The 20,837-nt window shown below is 36.2% G+C and overlaps 1 protein-coding gene across 1 annotated transcript in view; it reads right to left on the bottom strand.

Moving 5' to 3' along the window:
- Positions 1 to 20,837, bottom strand: part of LOC121388414 (protein fantom-like) — a 57,871-nt gene that overhangs the window by 29,872 nt on the left and 7,162 nt on the right. Inside the window, exons 9-23 of the mRNA XM_041519723.1 lie at positions 19,055 to 19,127; positions 18,294 to 18,364; positions 17,217 to 17,221; positions 16,047 to 16,099; positions 12,535 to 12,681; positions 10,176 to 10,249; positions 9,483 to 9,622; positions 8,859 to 8,965; positions 6,726 to 6,843; positions 6,096 to 6,214; positions 5,288 to 5,389; positions 4,662 to 4,733; positions 4,030 to 4,107; positions 3,153 to 3,268; positions 2,151 to 2,220 (exon numbers count right to left, since the gene is read on the bottom strand). Coding sequence (XP_041375657.1) covers positions 2,151 to 2,220; positions 3,153 to 3,268; positions 4,030 to 4,107; positions 4,662 to 4,733; positions 5,288 to 5,389; positions 6,096 to 6,214; positions 6,726 to 6,843; positions 8,859 to 8,965; positions 9,483 to 9,622; positions 10,176 to 10,249; positions 12,535 to 12,681; positions 16,047 to 16,099; positions 17,217 to 17,221; positions 18,294 to 18,364; positions 19,055 to 19,127 — 1,345 coding nt within the window. The remainder of the gene's footprint in view (positions 1 to 2,150; positions 2,221 to 3,152; positions 3,269 to 4,029; positions 4,108 to 4,661; positions 4,734 to 5,287; positions 5,390 to 6,095; positions 6,215 to 6,725; positions 6,844 to 8,858; positions 8,966 to 9,482; positions 9,623 to 10,175; positions 10,250 to 12,534; positions 12,682 to 16,046; positions 16,100 to 17,216; positions 17,222 to 18,293; positions 18,365 to 19,054; positions 19,128 to 20,837) is intronic.

Here is a 20,837-nt window from a genome sequence, read left to right as displayed (position 1 = left end):
GAGTACAGGCATCCTGAAATTACACAAACACAGAGTACTGACATCCTGAAATTACACAAACACAGAGTACTGACATCCTGAAATTACACAAACACAGAGTACTGACATCCTGAAATTACACAAACACAGAGTACTGACTTCCTGAAATTACACAAACACAGAGTACTGACATCCTGAAATTACACAAACACAGAGTACAGGCATCCTGAAATTACACAAACACAGAGTACAGGCATCCTGAAATTACACAGAGTACAGGCATCCTGAAATTACACAAACACAGAGTACAGGCATCCTGAAATTACACAGAGTACAGGCATCCTGAAATTACACAAACACAGAGTACAGGCATCCTGAAATTACACAAACACAGAGTACAGACATCCTGAAATTACACAGAGTACAGGCATCCTGAAATTACACAAACACAGAGTACAGGCATCCTGAAATTACACAAGCAGAGTACAGGCATCCTGAAATTACACAAACACAGAGTACAGGCATCCTGAAATTACACAAACACAGAGTACAGACATCCTGAAATTACACAGAGTACAGGCATCCTGAAATTACACAAACACAGAGTACAGGCATCCTGAAATTACACAAGCAGAGTACAGGCATCCTGAAATTACACAAGCAGAGTACAGGCATCCTGAAATTACACAAACACAGAGTACTGACATCCTGAAATTACACAAACACAGAGTACAGGCATCCTGAAATTACACAAACACAGAGTACTGACATCCTGAAATTACACAAACACAGAGTACTGACATCCTGAAATTACACAAACACAGAGTACTGACATCCTGAAATTACACAAACACAGAGTACTGACTTCCTGAAATTACACAAACACAGAGTACAGACATCCTGAAATTACACAGAGTACAGGCATCCTGAAATTACACAAACACAGAGTACAGGCATCCTGAAATTACACAAACAGAGTACAGGCATCCTGAAATTACACAAACACAGAGTACAGGCATCCTGAAATTACACAAACACAGAGTACAGGCATCCTTAAATTACACAAACACGGAGTACAGGTATCCTGAAATTACACAAGCAGAGTACAGGCATCCTGAAATTACACAAACAGAGTACAGGCATCCTGAAATTACACAAACACAGAGTACAGACATCCTGAAATTACACAAAGTACAGGCATCCTGAAATTACACAAACACATAGTACTGACATCCTGAAATTACACAAACACAGAGTACTGACATCCTGAAATTACACAAACACAGAGTACAGGCATCCTGAAATTACACAAGCAGAGTACAGGCATCCTGAAATTACACAGAGTACAGGCATCCTGAAATTACACAAACACAGAGTACAGGCATCCTGAAATTACACAAACACAGAGTACAGGCATCCTGAAATTACACAAGCAGAGTACAGGCATCCTGAAATTACACAAACAGAGTACAGGCATCCTGAAATTACACAAACAGAGTACAGGCATCCTGAAATTACACAAACACAGAGTACAAGCATCCTGAAATTACACAAACACAGAGTACTGACATCCTGAAATTACACACACACAGAGTACTGACATCCTGAAATTACACAAACAGATCACAATCACGGTTCAAGTTACCCAATCATCTGAGACAACACTGATTAAATAACTGTGCAAGGCAGTGTGATAATTGAGAACAGGAACATGTTCACGGAAATGTTCTTGCCACTTTAAAATGTTTAGGAACATGTTCCCTACATAAGAACAGTTTCAAATACACAGTAAGAGTGACTAACCCTAACCCTGTAACTGGAGAGAGAGAGAGAACCTTTAACATTCCCCTGTACCACTAAGGTTTTGGGCATAGAAGTTGGGTTTAGAAGCATGTCATTTTAGCATGTTCGCTTTAGGTTACTTTGAATCATATCTTTGCTATTGTTAATATACATGTATTATGAATGATTTACTAATGTTCAGACCAGTTCATTTTTAAAAGGAAGAAATGCACTAAGGTTGAGAGCTCAGGTTCAGACCAGTGTTCATTGTAAAACAGGGTTAATTATCCTAATGGAAAAGATTAAAATTATAAACACTGTTCAAGTAATTATTTGATATTCATAAACAAGACAAATGTAAGATGTACAGTGTTTTTTGTTAATCTCACCTTTTGCAAAAAGTGAAGGAAAAAGTCGTCCACTTTTACAACATACTGGGAGGTGAAGTCATATTCTAGTCTGAAAAGATAAAATTCATCATTTTATATAACTATATTATGGGTCATCCTACTGATTGCTATAGCCAAAATTGGATTTTATGTCCTCATAATTTTATACATAAATTTTTTTTTTTTTAATATAGAAGTAAAATGAAGTTTATACCACAACAATTATTAGCATGACAATAAATACATTTTATAGTCAGACACAGTAACAAATTGTGAACAGTCAAATACAGTTCTTGAGTCTTACAAATTTACACGTGGCAAAATACAAATGAAATGAAGAGAGATGGTAAAGCTACTAAAGGAACAAAAAACAGAATAAATGTGACAGAGATGAAGATATGAAAGTACCTCTGAAATAAAGTTCAATTTAGAATTGAAGGGTTCATTTCTAAAACATGATTTTGGAGTTAGCTGTGAAGGTATACTGATATCAGTACACGTCAAACACACAACAATAATGTCTTTGTCAAAACACAATCTATGCCCATTAAACAGAAAGAAAAAGAAGTGCTTTATTTAACGACGCACTCAAAACATTTTATTTACGGTTATATGGCATCAAACATATGGTTACGGACCACACAGACAATGACAGAGGAAACCCACTGTTGCCACTTCATGGGCTAATCTTTTCAATTACCAGCAAGGGATCTTTTACATGCACCATCCCACAGACAGGGTAGTACATAGCCAATAGCCAAATGGGCCCACTGCCAGTGATCGATCCCAGAATGACTGCGCATCGAGCAAGCGTTGTACCACTGGGCTTTATGTGGTATATGCCACGTCAAGTTGTAGTAAAACCATGTTTTTCTCAAAATTATGTAAATGGATGTGTCACGTTTTGGAAATAAACTCTTTAATTTCAAGCACAAGTTAAACATAATACAAACCAAGTTTCCTGACACTGTAGTCTATGTAGTTTTGTTCTAACCTACATACCTGGCCCCTCGTAGTACTGGCGTGGACTGAATCTCAAACTCAAAGAACTCCCACGTGCAAAATATCGACGGCTCGTCATCTCCAAGCTGTCGGATTCCTTCGTCTGATAAGCTCACCTGTCCGTGAAAGACATGTATTGAGTAAACTCTTCCCGATACCATTAACTTACGCTAATGACAAGCTTCTACAGATATATTCATTCATTTATACTTATTTTCTTTCTTTTATTCAATTAACAAAGTTACTGTACTTTTTAAAATTAGCAGTTTTCTAGGCTGATCAATATTTCTATTTTTCACACAATATATTCTAATATAGAAATTATACCGAAGGGGGGAATGTTTTATTTAAAGATGCACTCAGCACATTTTATTTACGGTTATATGGCGTTGGACATATGGTTAAGGACCATGCAGATATTGAGAAGAAACCCGCTGCTGCTACTTCATGGACTACTCTTTTCGATTAGCAGCAAGGGATCTTTTACATGCACCATCCCACAGACAGGATAACACATACCACGGCCTTTGATATACCAGTCGTGGTGCACTGGCTGGAGCGAGAAAGAGCCCAGTGGGTCCACCGACGGGGATTGATCCCAGACCGACTGCGCATCAAGTGAATGTTTTACAACTGGGCTACGTCCTGCCCAAATTATACTGAATGCATAAAAAAGTTAATAGTGGTGTGCAACCATAATGAGTTAGAAGTCTATTTTTCCACTTCTTATACTGCTGTCAGATTATGTACCCTTTAATCCATTTTTATCCATTAACAACTCTAAAACACTTGCTGTACTAACTAAACAGAAGGCTTGATGCTAAAATAAATTTTATATTCAAATACAAACAAAAGAACAATAAGTAAATGTTCTCACCTTTGTTATGTGAATTTCAAATAAGTTTTGTCCTTTTTCCAAATGAATTGTCTCATCAAATTCTATTGTGCATTCCTCCTACAAACACAAAATTTCACTCATTATAAATATCAAGGACCATTTAAAATACAGTACATTAATTAAAGAGACATATGCAAGATTATTCTAGCGAAGAGGTGCAACATTTTGGATAAATAGAATTCGCTACTCATGGTTTTTAATATGTAAAATATCAACTTTAACAATTATCGATTAATAGAAACGTGATTGATATTTTACATGTCGAGGTTGATATTTTACATATTAAAAAACATGAGGTGTGAATTTGATTTATTCTATAACACTTCTAAAATAACACTTTAATTTGATATTCAGTAAATCACAGTTCTAAAGTTGCTTCCATTGATAATATGACGTACTCGTGATTAGCATAAATGTAGTTTGACATCTTATACTTACTAAATCTTCTGAAGACAATCACATTACACTCAGGTATACAGCTCTTGTTGGCTTGTAAGCAAATCCCCAATTGGTAGCAAAACATTATTAACAAGGTTAATTAGCCAAATACCAAAGGTGTTTATGACATGGATATTGTGGGTTAACTATAGGATAAATTAGGTCACACGTACGTCCTCTGTAGGTGGAAGAATCTTGAACTGCCGGGTGCCGTATGCAACATCTCGGAGTTGAGCCTCAAGTTTCTACAAAGTATAAAAGAAAACAATCAGGTGAACAAATGACATTTTTCATAACTTTCTGCATCATTTCTTCCTCTCATTAACTATATTGTTGCAGCTAAAACTTTAAATAATTTAAAATGTTTTAGGTGGGTTTCAATCATTTTAATTATTAGTTATAATAGAGGAGAAATATGGAGATAAATTTTTGAATGTAATAAGAGGCTTCAATCGGGCAGCTAATCATGATGACAGATACTCAGGAAGATGTAACATTGGCCAGCATTTTAAGCCGGCATCACGTTCAAACTGTACTTTAAAACCAATGGGCCGAATTTACGAAGTCTGTTTTTCTTAAACACAGGTGTTTAAGCACTGTAAATGTATATAGTTACATGCATGTAAGACATAAACAGGCTTTGCAAATTCGGTCCAATATGTTTAGATTTTACTAGATCAAATTAAATACACCAACAAATTTGACCATCTATAAAAACAAAACATTATGGTCAAAAGTTGTAGAAATAATAAATATTTGACTAAGGTATGAATAGTTTCAAAATGAACTAAACTCAAACCTTGATTCGAGCCGCTCTAATATCCAGCAGTCTGGCGTATTCATCAAGTTTCATCTCGTATTCCTTCTTTAAGTCATCCATTTTAGATGCAGCCAGATCGACCTGAATCACAAGAGCAAGCAAAAATTAAACATGTCTTATTTCGTGTAGTCAAACACAAGCTGAATTATTTACACAGAAACTAAAATTAAAAAACAGTGAGTCATATAACAACACTAATAGAAATAAGTAATTTTTGTTATAAATAGTCCATCAAACCAGAACATCTAGAAATCTACTTGGCCGCCGATAGTTTCATTTGTCCAAATAAGTGGTTTGTTTTATTCAAGTGAAAAGCCAGACTAACACTGGGAATAACTTTGTTTTTGCCAATTACCACATATCTAGAGTATTTCTTTAAAACATGTTACAAAATGGCCAATATAAACAAAATTTTATTAGCCAAATACTAAATGTTTAAACTGTCATATCTAAGGCCATAACTTAAAAAATGCTAGATTTTTATCCAATTTTGTTTTTGAAATGGGAATGACATTTTTATATTATATTTTCAGGATATTTAAAATACCATGCATTGAGCATCAGAGATGTTTATAGGACAAAACATTTCGGGAGGGAGAGGATTAACAAAATTGGAGACTGGCCTTTATTCACTCACTAGTCACAAGAGTACCAATGGGATGACAAATTCCAAATTGATTGTGCAGCATATATGAGTGCTTTACAACTGGGCAACATCCTGGCCCCCCACCCCCCCACCTCCCCCCCCACCCTACCTTCCCAGTTTGGACAGATGACATATACGGACCTCTATCTGGTAGTCCTTGTTGATCTTGTGCTGCACGATGAGCATGTTGCGAGTTTTCTCCAGCTCGTGAACGGTCTCCGCGTACTCCGCCTGCAGCTCCAGCAGGCTCTTCTTCACGTCTGTAACCACACACACAATACAAATTGACCACGATCCCATGCTTTCGGGAATCACAGATTTTCAGTTTCAAATATCTATATTAAATCATTTTATGATTCCAGTGGAATACTAAAACAAAATCCACAAATTCAGTGCCTTAACACAGAGACTACGTTAGTCAAAAAAAAAAAAAAAAAAGAAACATCTGTGGGCACCAAATATACAATAACACCTTCAAATAAAAAAATTCCAAATAATTATGTCCAATGTAAACTGAAATGTTCTTTACCTTAGAACCAAATGAATATCTAATTTTTTAAACAAATACCTGGCTATAATTAACAGCAGACCCTTCAACAGTTAACTTGGCCTAACTCAATTTCCAACAAAGTCATTAGTACTGCAAGTGTAATTGTCCATTTGATAGTAGGAAATAAATGTCGTTAACAGATCACATTACAGAATATCCTCATCATCAGTTTACAATCTGTTATACTATTTAGAGGTTAACAAGTGTAAAATAGTGCTGACCTTTTTCCATCTCCTCGTCAACCCTTTGCAGGAATTCTGGGTGTTTCTGCTCATGCTGTTTCTTCTGTTTCACAAGTACCAGAGCTTCCTCGATCTCTGTGAAGTCTATAGCACTCTCCTATACAAATAACACACAGAGTACATTAATATTTAGTACCAGAGCTTCCTCGATCTCTGTGAAGTCTATAGTGCTCTCCTATACAAATAACACAGAGTACATTAATATTTAGTACCAGAGCTTCCTCGATCTCTGTGACGTCTATACCACTCTCCTATACAAATAACACACAGAGAACATTAATATTTAGTACCAGAGCTTCCTCGATCTCTGTGAAGTCTATAGCACTCTCCTATACAAATAACACACAGAGTACATTAATATTTAGTACCAGTGCTTCCTCGATCTCTGTGAAGTCTATAGTGCTCTCCTATACAAATAACACAGAGTACATTAATATTTAGTACCAGAGCTTCCTCGATCTCTGTGAAGTCTATAGCACTCTCCTATACAAATAACACACAGAGTACATTAATATTTAGTACCAGAGCTTCCTCGATCTCTGTGAAGTCTATAGCACTCTCCTATACAAATAACACACAGAGAACATTAATATTTAGTACCAGAGCTTCCTCGATCTCTGTGAAGTCTATAGCACTCTCCTATACAAATAACACACAGAGAACATTAATATTTAGCAACAGAGCTTCTTCAATCACCTTAAAGTCTACCGCACATAGGTGTTCATTTTAATGCATGTTTTAAAAACTATTTTTCAAAACTAAAATAAATAAACTTTTTAAAAATTAAATAAAATAATAAAAACAATTAATAAAAATAATTTAAAAAATAAATAATAAAAATTTTAAATTTTAATTAAATAAATTGCAATTTTTTTTTAAAGATGCATTGTGATGAGCACTCACAGATGTAATTATAAACCAAATTTCTATTGATGTAAATGCTAGTTTGTGAAAAATTGAGCTAAACACAAAGGTTGCTACTGTTCCTACTGTTGCCACTGCTAGAAAACACATTCTTATATCTTGTCCTGTGGGGCGGGATTTAACTCGTGGGTTGAGCGCTCGCCTGAGTTGTTTGCATCGCAGGATCGAATCAACTCAGTGGATCCATTCAGTTGATTGGGTTCTTGTTCCAACAATGCACCACAACTGATCAAAGGCCGTGGCACGTGCTGTCCTGTCTGTGGTAAAGTGCAAATAACAGATCCCTTGCTGCTAATGGAAAAACGTAGCAGGTTTCCTTTAATGACTACTGAGTTTGACATCCAATAGCCGATGATTAATTAATCAATGTGCTCTAGTGATGTCATTAAACAAAACAAACTTTAACTTTTGTAAAGGTGAGACGACAAACATTCTGGGAATACTGCTAAAACAATACATGTCCCCTATCGGGCCCAACAAATTTTTGTATCTCCTAAGTTTAAGGGCCATAACTCTGTGAAAAATTAGTAAATTACCATGAAAGTCAAACTTCATCGGTAACAGTACATCATAAAGATATACGAAATATTTGTGGTTACTATTTTGAGGCATTGTCAAACAAAAGTCAGAAAAAATGTATGTGGGATAGACAGACGTACGGACATGAAACCTATATCTCCTATGGTTGGACCAGTAGGGAATTAAAAATCAACAACTGTGTACCTTGGTGAAGAACTTCATCTTTTCCTCCAGGTCATCAGACAGACAGAGACAGACAAACAGACAGACAGTCAGAGACAGACAGAAGGATGGATATGAAACCTATCGTCTCCTCTAGTTAGATCGGTAGAGGACTAAAAGTCAACAACTGTGTACCTTGGTGAAGAACTTGATTTTTTCCTCCAGGTCATCAGACAGAGACAGACAGACAGACAGACAGACAGTCAGAGACAGACAGAAGGATGGATATGAAACCTATCATCTCCTCTGGTTGGACCAGTAGAGGACTAAAAATCAACAACTGTGTACCTTGGTGAAGAACTTCATCTTTTCCTCCAGGTCATCAGACAGAGACAGACAGACAGAGACAGACAAACAGACAGTCAGAGACAGACAGAAGGATGGATATGAAACCTATCATCTCCTCTGGTTGGACCAGTAGAGGACTAAAAATCAACAACTGTGTACCTTGGTGAAGAACTTCATCTTTTCCTCCAGGTCATCATACTGCTCTTTCACCTGGTAGTAATTAATCTGCATCTCTCGGAATTCCTGCTGCGTCTTTTCATTGGAATCTGTGCCACACAGAAAAAACACTCATTGATTTAGGGCACAATCTTTCACACAAACCATTGTTGTTTGCACGTGAAAGAAAAGACAAAGTATTGAACTCTAGAAGTGATAAACAAGTTCATTTTTATTTGAGAATAAGATTTTTGGATTACCTTCCTTCCACAAGTAATAGCAAAGTCAGGGTATGACAATATGGTTCGGACCACCAGACTTCCATAACCGGTAGCCCAGTGGGCTATAGTTTTTTTCCCATGATGGATGTTGTACATGCATCAACACCTTTATCCAGCCTTTAATGTGTGCTATTATGTGAGAACCTTGTGATACGAGTGACACCAGTAGCTGTTAATTGATCCTTAGTTATGCACTTTTATCTTTAAGGTAAACGTCATTTTTTGTTTGTTTTTGTTACAGGAATTTTATGGCTACTCGTTTTGACTTCTGTCTACCAGATTTTACATACTGGCTACAATGTTAGGGCCAAGGCCTGAAAGTGACTATGACTTGTGAACACTTTACCTCTTTCTGCGGCGTATCGGTCTATGATGCTTCCTTTCTCGCCAAGGTCAGACTTCAATGTTGCCTCCAGCTGGGCTATCTGAACCTTCAAAGCGTTCTCTCTTTGTCTCCACTCACGTTCACGCTCCAGGTCAAATGCACTGTACATACAGAACATAGCAACAGTTAATGGATAAACTTAAACTAAAAATAATATACAATAACACACTTTGAAAACTCAATATGGTTTTAATGTGACATTTAAAAAATTGTTATGCGTAAATTTATGAAATTACCATATTTAGCATTACATGCCAAGGTGTCAATGAGTGGGTGGGTGGGGTGGGGGGGGGTGGGGGGGCTTTAAGAATTTTGATCTAACATCTGCTCATGAAATTGACACAAAATCTGAATTTTTTTAATCTGATGTCAAACCGAAAATATGTCCAGCATGCTTTCAATACACTGCATGTACAAAACTGTATAATATGTGGATGGTTTTACAATTTTTTTTATGTTTTGAGCTTTTGTATCAATTGCATGAAATCCTTATAGTAAATGTTTTTTTGAGGTACTTGTTGATAGATAATTCCTTATAACCAATCATCTTGGATACACCCTAATTATCTGAATTACCCCACACACACTCTCCCCTAAAAAACAAACAACCAAAAACCAACCACAACAAGTAGCACAATCAACAATTCAACTTGCCTGCTAACAAGCTTTTCGTTGGCTTCTTTCAAAATGGCATTTTCTCTTTGAAGATCTCGGACTTGTTCTTGCATCTAAAAAACCCATATAATTATATATTAATGTATCATTTTGTTTTTTGAATTGAATTGAATTTTAGAAAGACACCAAAGACATTTAGTAAACTTAAATTCTAGGGTTGTTGACATATTGTTATGGTTCAAAGCGGGTTTTTTTGTTTGTTTACTGTATCAAATATTCAACATTTAAGTGCATAGTATGTTCTCCAAAGTTTATATCCATTTGGAATGTTTCATTACATCTTGGACACTGTTTACATTTTCACAAAGTTCATACACTTTGTTAGCAAGTGAATTTCATGACTTCCTATGAATTTTTAAATGCATTTTCATTACATTTTCTTTTTCAGATTATCAAGTATTTTTCTAATGATCATAAAAATAATCTAATAACATTTCAGTGTTCTGACATGAAATGTCAATCTTTCTTTTTAGGTATTTTTAATGAGTAAAAAAACAACACTAAATACCAAAGCAAGTTTTTCATTTTTCCTGACTTTCCACGACTCGATCCAAAATTACATGACTTTCCAAGCCAGGAAATTTTTCATTTGCAAATTCCATGACTTGCCAAGATTTTTTACATGACTTACACGAACCCCATTTCATTCTGCTTTATCGACTACCATGGTCAGTGGTGGATCTAAGGGAGGGGGCCCCCTAAATTTTGTGACAGTTATAGTTTTATTTTATATTTTCATTTTTAACATTGGAGAATCAGAAGAATCTCTTTGGGAACGTTCGTGGCCTTCGGCTACATGACACTGAGACCCTCACTAAATAGATTTTCTGGATCCACCACTGATGGTCATGACTCTAAACTAAATGTATTAAACAATGATTGTGTTATGAATTACAGCATTTGGCACTAACCTCTAAGACTTTCTTCTGATGGGTGTGATTGTTCTGGTTGTGTTATGAATTACAGCATTTGGCACTAACCTCTAAGACTTTCTTCTGATGGGTGTGATTGTTCTGGTTGTGTTATGAATTACAGCATTTGGCACTAACCTCTAAGACTTTCTTCTGATGGGTTTAATTGTTCTGGTTGTGTTATGAATTACAACATTTGGCACTAACCTCTAAGACTTTCTTCCGTTGAGTTTAATTGTTCTGGTTGTGTTATGAAGTATAACGTTCAGTACTAACCTCTCTAAGACTTTCTTCCAGTGAGTTTAATTGTTCTTGTTGTGTTATGAAGTATAACGTTCGGTTTTAACCTCTCTAAGACTTTCTTCCACTGAGTTTAATTGTTCTGGTTGTGTTATGAAGTATAACGTTCGGTTTTAACCTCTCTAAGACTTTCTTCCACTGAGTTTAATTGTTCTGGTTGTGTTATGAAGTATAACGTTCGGTTTTAACCTCTCTAAGACTTTCTTCCACTGAGTTTAATTGTTCTGGTTGTGTTATGAATTACAACATTCGGCACTAACCTCTCTAAAACTTTCTTCCACTGAGTTTAATTGTTCTGGTTGTGTTATGAATTACAACATTCAGCACTAACCTCTCTAAAACTTTCTTCCACTGAGTTTAATTGTTCTGGTTGTGTTATGAAGTATAACTTTCAGTACTAACCTCTCTAAGACTTTCTTCTGATAGGTTTAATTGTTCTGGTTGTGTTATGAATTACAACATTCGGCACTAACCTCTCTAAGACTTTCTTCTGATAGGTTTAATTGTTCTGGTTGTGTTATGAATTACAACATTCGGCACTAACCTCTCTAAGACTTTCTTCCACTGAGTTTAATTGTTCTGGTTGTGTTATGAATTACAACATTTGGCACTAACCTCTCTAAGACTTTCTTCTGATGAGTTTAATTGTTCTGGTTGTGTTATGAATTACAACATTCGGCACTAACCTCTCTAAGACTTTCTTCTGATGAGTTTAATTGTTCTGGTTGTGTTATGAATTACAACATTTGGCACTAACCTCTCTAAGACTTTCTTCCACTGAGTTTAATTGTTCTTGTTGTGTTATGAAGTATAATGTTCAGTACTAACCTCTCTAAGACTTTCTTCCACTGAGTTTAATTGTTCTTGTTGTGTTATGAACCTCTCTAAGACTATTTAACGTTCTGGTTTGTAACCTCTCTAAGACTTTCTTCCACTGAGTTTAATTGTTCTGGTTATGTTATGAATTACAACATTCGGTACTAACCTCTCTAAGACTTTCTTCCACTGAGTTTAATTGTTCTGGTTGTGTTATGAAGTATAACGTTCGGTTTTAACCTCTCTAAGACTTTCTTCCACCGAGTTTAATTGTTCTGGTTGTGTTATGAAGTATAACGTTTGGCACTTACCTCTAAGATTTTCTTCTGCTGGGTGCGATTATTCTGGTTGTCGTTGCGCAGGATGAGAACTTTGTTTTCCTCCTCCTTCAGCTGCATGTTCAGACTCTCCATCTCCATCAGCAGCTGGTCGTGGCTGTGTTTTAACACACGCGTGTTCTAAACAACAATGAAGAAAACTTAAATTGGGGGAAATGCCATGGGTTAGAGGTCAGGTCAAGGATAAAAAGAAAACAGTATTTATAAAAATTAGAACACAGCCATTCGATATTATTTTTAAATACTTTTCCATGTATGTTCTATAGAAGAAAAAGTATTTTAAAATAATATTGGATGGCAAACACGTCACTTGACTTTGCTTCTGATGGCCCGACTCTTGTTAATTATGCATGAGATGACAAGTCACTTCATACTGATCTGAAACCTTGTCACTTGTCGGTTACACGTGATGACAAATACGTCACTTGTCGGTTACACATGTGATGACAAATACGTCACTTGTCGGTTACACATGTGATGACAAACACATCACTTGTCAGGGCTAGCTCTGGCACTTGCCAAATTCACCAACTGCGAATTTTGAAAGCAGTTGGCGAATTTTATTTTAGTTTGGTGAAATAATTTCATGTAATAATTGAATTTTTTTAGAAAATAACTGACAATTTCAGCAATTTTTGAAATTTAGTAGACAATTTGGCGAAATGTTTTGCTCACCCAGAGCTAGCCCTGCATGTGATGACAAACAAGTCACTTGTCGGTTACACATGTGATGACAAACAAGTCACTTGTCGGTTACACACGTGATGACAAACAAGTCACTTGTCGGTTACACACGTGATGACAAACAAGTCACTTGTCGGTTACACACGTGATGACAAACAAGTCACTTGTCGGTTACACACGTGATGACAAACACGTCACTTGTCGGTTACACACGTGATGACAAACAAGTCACTTGTCGGTTACACACGTGATGACAAACAAGTCACTTGTCGGTTACACACGTGATGACAAACAAGTCACTTGTCGGTTACACACGTGATGACAAACAAGTCACTTGTCGGTTACACACGTGATGACAAACACGTCACTTGTCGGTTACACACGTGATGACAAACAAGTCACTTGTCGGTTACACACGTGATGACAAACAAGTCACTTGTCGGTTACACACGTGATGACAAACAAGTCACTTGTCGGTTACACACGTGATGACAAACAAGTCACTTGTCGGTTACACGTGTGATGACAAACACGTCACTTGTAGGTTACACATGTGATGACAAACAAGTCACTTGTAGGTTACAATGTGATGACAAACACGTCACTTGTAGGTTACACATGTGATGACAAACAAGTCACTTGTAGGTTACACATGTGATGACAAACACGTCACTTGTAGGTTACACATGTGATGACAAACACGTCACTTGTAGGTTACACATGTGATGACAAACAAGTCACTTGTAGGTTACACATGTGATGACAAACAAGTCACTTGTCGGTTACACATGTGATGACAAACACGTCACTTGTAGGTTACACATGTGATGACAAACACGTCACTTGTCGGTTACACGTGATGACAAACAAGTCACTTGTCGGTTACACAAGTGATGACAAACAAGTCACTTGTCGGTTACACACGTGATGACAAACAAGTCACTTGTCGGTTACACACGTGATGACAAACAAGTCACTTGTCGGTTACACACGTGATGACAAACAAGTCACTTGTCGGTTACACACGTGATGACAAACAAGTCACTTGTCGGTTACACACGTGATGACAAACACGTCACTTGTCGGTTACACGTGATGACAAACAAGTCACTTGTCGGTTACACATGTGATGACAAACAAGTCACTTGTCGGTTACACACGTGATGACAAACAAGTCACTTGTCGGTTACACACGTGATGACAAACAAGTCACTTGTCGGTTACACACGTGATGACAAACAAGTCACTTGTCGGTTACACACGTGATGACAAACAAGTCACTTGTCGGTTACACACGTGATGACAAACAAGTCACTTGTCGGTTACACACGTGATGACAAACAAGTCACTTGTCGGTTACACGTGATGACAAACAAGTCACTTGTCGGTTACACATGTGATGACAAACAAGTCACTTGTCGGTTACACATGTGATGACAAACAAGTCACTTGTCGGTTACACATGTGATGACAAACACGTCACTTGTCGGTTACACATGTGATGACAAACAAGTCACTTGTCGGTTACACGTGATGACAAACAAGTCACTTGTCGGTTACACATGTGATGACAAACACGTCACTTGTAGGTTACACATGTGATGACAAACTACTCACTTGTCGGTTACACGTGTGATGACAAACAAGTCACTTGTCGGTTACACGTGTGATGACAAACACGTCACTTGTCGGTTACACGTGTGATGACAAACACGTCACTTGTAGGTTACACGTGTGATGACAAACACGTCACTTGTAGGTTACACATGTGATGACAAACAAGTCACTTGTAGGTTACACATGTGATGACAAACAAGTCACTTGTAGGTTACACATGTGATGACAAACAAGTCACTTGTAGGTTACACATGTGATGACAAACAAGTCACTTGTAGGTTACACATGTGATGACAAACACGTCACTTGTAGGTTACACATGTGATGACAAACAAGTCACTTGTAGGTTACACATGTGATGACAAACAAGTCACTTGTAGGTTACACATGTGATGACAAACACGTCACTTGTCGGTTACACATGTGATGACAAACAAGTCACTTGTCGGTTACACATGTGATGACAAACAAGTCACTTGTAGGTTACACATGTGATGACAAACAAGTCACTTGTCGGTTACACATGTGATGACAAACACGTCACTTGTAGGTTACACGTGTGATGACAAACACGTCACTTGTAGGTTACACGTGTGATGACAAACACGTCACTTGTAGGTTACACATGTGATGACAAACACGTCACTTGTAGGCTACACGTGTGATGACAAACAAGTCACTTGTAGGTTACACGTGTGATGACAAACAAGTCACTTGTAGGTTACACGTGTGATGACAAACACGTCACTTGTCGGTTACACGTGTGATGACAAACAAGTCACTTGTCGGTTACACGTGTGATGACAAACAAGTCACTTGTCGGTTACACGTGTGATGACAAACAAGTCACTTGTAGGTTACACATGTGATGACAAACAAGTCACTTGTCGGTTACACATGTGATGACAAACACGTCACTTGTAGGTTACACATGTGATGACAAACAAGTCACTTGTCGGTTACACGTGTGATGACAAACACATCACTTGTCGGTTACACATGTGATGACAAACAAGTCACCATGCATGTCGGTTAAAACTGTTTTTGAATGCAGACTCAAAGACTTTGTGTCTACACTCAAAGTGATGAAAACAAGTCACTTGTAGGTTACACATGTGATGACAAACACGTCACTTGTAGGTTGCACATGTGATGACAAACACTCAATCACGTGGAGTTAAAACCTCTTCCAGAGCAAAGATAATATAAAACTTTGAGGAACTTCTCCTCGAGCTCACTGAGAAGAATCAAAGCTAATAGCAGACTTCTCCTTCACTCAAAGCTTACAGTTTAATCATGTTACACATTCTGCAGACCTGCTTTGACTCACTCTGAAAAAAGACTAATATATTTGAGTGCACCATGCATGAACATAAAAGTGCAGACTGTTACATTGAATGCAGACTCAAAGACTTTGTGTCTACACTCAAAGTGTTAAGTAAGACTTACATAAAATTTAAGACTACTTAGCGTGCAGACTCAAAGACTTACTAAAGAGTGCAGACTCAAAGACTAAAAGACTTACATAAAACTTAAGAGTGCATCATAAAACTTTGTGTTCAAAGATTAATATAAAACTTTGCAGACTCAAAGACTCACATAAAACTTTGAGAGAAGATTCAAAGACTAATATAAAACTGAGTGAAGATTCAAAGACTAATATAAAACTTAAGAGTGCAGACTCAAAGACTTACATAAAACTTTGAGTGAAGATTCAAAGACTTTGAGATAAAACTTTGAGAGAAAGACTTACATAAAACTTTGATTCAAAGACTAATGCAGACTCAAAGACTTACATAAAACTTTAGAGTGCAGACTCAAAGACTAACATAAAACTTTGAGAGAAGATTCAAAGACTTACATAAAACTTAAGAGTGCAGACTCAAAGACTTACATAAAACTTAAGAGTGCAGACTCAAAGACTTGCATAAAACTTTGAGTGAAGATTCAAAGATTAATATAAAACTTTGAGAGAAGATTCAAAGACTAATATAAAACTTTGAGTGCAGACTCAAAGACTACTATAAAACATTGAGTGAAGATTCAAAGACTACTATAAAACATTGAGTGAAAATTCAAAGACTAATATAAAACTTTGAGTAAATATTCAAAGACTAATATAAAACTTTGAGAGAAGATTCAAAGACTACTATAAAACATTGAGTGAAGATTCAAAGACTACTATAAAACATTGAGTGAAAATTCAAAGAGCTCCAAAGGCAAATTGTTCAGACTTCAACTACTTTGAAGATACATTGCTGATACTTCATTTCATGAGGGCAGACTTCAAGGTAACAATATTTCATCTGGTCAAAGTTTGAGGTGCACCTAACTTTTCATTCCACAATTAATACCATCACTGGTGATAAATGCGACAGTGTTTATTTTCATATTTTGTGTCATCTGGCCAATAAATTCTGGTAATTTTATTTGCACCAGCTACTACACGTGTGTAAGACATAAACGTGTTTAAGCATTGTAAATGTGTGTAGTTACACGTGTGTAAGACATAAACAGGTGTTAAAGCATTGTAAATGTATGTAGTTACACGCGTGTAAGACATAAACAGGTGTTTAAGCATTGTAAATGTATGTAGTTACAGGCATGTAAGACATAAACAGGTGTTTAAGCATTGTAAATGTATGTAGTTACAGGCATGTAAGACATAAACAGGTGTTTAAGCATTGTAAATGTATGTAGTTACACACATGTAAGACATAAACAGGTGTTTAAGCATTGTAAATGTATGTAGTTACACACATGTAAGACATAAACAGGTGTTTAAGCATTGTAAATGTTTGTAGTTACACGTGTGTAAGACATAAACAGGCTTTGTAAATTCGGCCCATGATCATTTTTGTGTGGAACTAGTATAATCAAAAACAATTCCTGTTATATTTGAAACTAGCAGCATACCTCATCCCATTTTTTTCTGATTTACTTTAAGTGTGAGGGTTATAGTATTTATATCCATGTCAATTGAAGCACTGCATGTAGGAGCAATTTTAACCACAAATGTTATTATTTTATTTGGTGAAATACACCCTCAAGATTTCATAATCATGCAAGCCAGATCAATATTTTATGTTGCTTTGAAATATTTTACTGAACAAGTTAAACAGGATGGCACAACAGCTAAAACCTATCATAGATACAAAGTATGTTCAGAAATTTACAAAGTAAGCATCACATGCATTTAAAACTTTCAAATGAAGAATTGACCAGGGAAAAAGGGCATGGATTTATTTTGTCAAATAAATTATTTTTAATAAATTACTGAAAACAAATAAACAGACCAATGAAACTATGACAAATAAAATATGATTATATATATATTAAACATTACGTGGTAGGTTGGCCAAGACTTGAAATGTGTTTATTTACAGATTAAATCTCAGGTTCCAATAAAAATAAAAAAATAAAAATCTCACTTCTGTTCTGCGGTCATTTGTTGCTTGAGTTTCAAAATGTCTTCTTCAAACTCTGTTTCACGCATACGATTCTAGAATTATTGAAAATCAACAATAAAAAATATTAAATCAAAACATTCACATGAAAATAATGTCCAGTCTGAATGCTGCTAAATCAATACATGTCCCTTATTTGGCCCAACAAATTACTATATTTTTGAGTTCAAGGGCCATAACTCTGTCACAAATAGGCAAATTGCCATGAGAGTCAAACTTGATCTGTAACTACATGATAAACCTATTAAAAAATTTCAGCTCAACATCTTGAGGCATTTTCAAAAATGTCTGGAAAACCTTATGTGGGATAGTTGGGCAGACAGACAAATGGAATGATGGATGGACAGAAAGATGGGAGACAAAACCTAGTCTCCTCTGGTTGGATGGGAAGGGGACTAATAATGGAAATATACTAACTTTTAAATGTTGTTATTGCTAAGTTATCAAACTGACAAGTTTTTGGTACTACATATTTTCAACTATTATTACAGGGAAACTCCTCCAAACCAGACCCCCTCGGGAGCAACTGAAACATACGGTTTTAAGATGTATCCAATTTAGAAAGGTTCTCTTGTGCATGACCCACATAAACCCCGAGATCCTGAAAACCGATAAAAACATTTAGCCTGTGGCAGGTTACTGAATTAAACAATGTTTAAACAATCAGTTACCATGAAAGTGAATTATATGTACATGTAAGTAAAATGCAAATTACATATACCAACCTGTTCTCTCAGCTCTTCTATCTCCATTTCATAGACATTCAACCTCTCAGATAATTCTGCAATGTGGCGTTCTCTAAAAATGCAAATATAATCAAAATGAGTTCCCACAAAATGAGTTAATCCCAGTAACAAGACAAAATTGGATAATGACTACATCAAAACAAAATAGCTTAACTACAGTAATAACACTGTTTATATGACCCATTAAACATGAAACTCTGTTATGTAAACCACTTATATCTTACGGTCTTCCAAGAATGACAAAAATTAATAAATTATATTTAAATACTATAATGATTAATCTTACGGCACACACAAGATAGAGCCAAGCCTTTTGCTACTCCATAAAAGGTTTAACAATGCCACTAGAGAACATTAATTAATTAATCATCGGCTAATAGATTTCAAAGTTAAATTTTTCTGACAGGTATTCTTGTGAAGAAACCCACTACATTTTTTCATTAGTAGCATGTATCTTTTATATGCACTTTCCCATAGACAGAACAGCATATATCTCAGTATTTAAATAATATTGCAGTTGTGCAGCTCTGGTTGGTACAGAAAAACCAAAACGATAAGTCTGCAGAGCAGATCGATCCTAAACACTAAACACCGAATGCTCTGCCAACTGAGCTAAATAGTAAATTCCACTCCTACAACTCTAATCAATGCATCAGGGGTGCAAAACGTACTCACCCGCTCTGACAGATGAGCTAAATAGTAAATTCCACTCCTACAACTCTAATCAATGCATCAGGGGTGCAAAACGTACTCACCCGCTCTGACAGATGAGCTAAATAGTAAATTCCACTCCTACAACTCTAATCAATACATCAGGGGTGCAAATCGTACTCACCCGCTCTGCCAGATGAGCTAAATAGTAAATTCCACTCCTACAACTCTAATCAATATATCAGGGGTACAAAACGTACTCACCCGCTCTGACAGATGAGCTAAATAGTAAATTCCACTCCTACAACTCTAATCAATACATCAGGGGTGCAAAACGTACTCACCCGCTCTGACAGATGAGCTAAATAGTAAATTCCACTCCTACAACTCTAATCAATATATCAGGGGTACAAAACGTACTCACCCGCTCTGACAGATGAGCTAAATAGTCAATTCCACTCCTACAACTCTAATCAATACATCAGGGATGCAAAACGTACTCACCCGCTCTGACAGACTGAGTTCAAATATACAACTACTAGTCCGACAGGTGATCTGTGTTTCTCTGACTGATTGTGATTTTTTAGTGTTTAGTTTGTTTGGGGTTTTTCCCCCATCGAATCAGCAATTCCGCATCAGTCTTGTCGGAATTCCAAACCATTCAAACAAATTATTTAGAATTATGAAAAAATACACAACAATATATGTACCACACTGGCAAGCACAACATTCTGGAAACAGAACCAATCAAAGGTCAATATTTTCTAGAAATGGCTTGATTACGTTGAAAATATATTGCCGGTAGTTTTAAATAGATTGTTTTGTTAAATACTTGTAGGAGGATGTAACTTGAATTTTGTAAATCTTTATGAAATAAATGTGATTTTTTTTTTTCTAGAATATTTCAAAATTTATTGTTTTGTCAATTAAGGTTTGGGGCTTTATTCGTTTCCCACATGATGTCCTTATTATTGCTTTCGTCAAATATACATCTATCATTTGAAGTGAAGACAATGTACATTATAATGGTGTTAAATAATAATATATTGTTCTATAGGCTGGCAGATTAGCAGCAATACTGGCGGGCTAGTAAATTTCACTTGGTTCTGGT

This window comes from Gigantopelta aegis, chromosome 14 (assembly GCF_016097555.1).
Source record: "Gigantopelta aegis isolate Gae_Host chromosome 14, Gae_host_genome, whole genome shotgun sequence".
In the NCBI taxonomy this organism is placed as follows: domain Eukaryota; kingdom Metazoa; phylum Mollusca; class Gastropoda; order Neomphalida; family Peltospiridae; genus Gigantopelta; species Gigantopelta aegis.
Note: the sequence above shows the minus strand (reverse complement) of the source record. Positions and strands in the feature narration are given on the sequence as shown.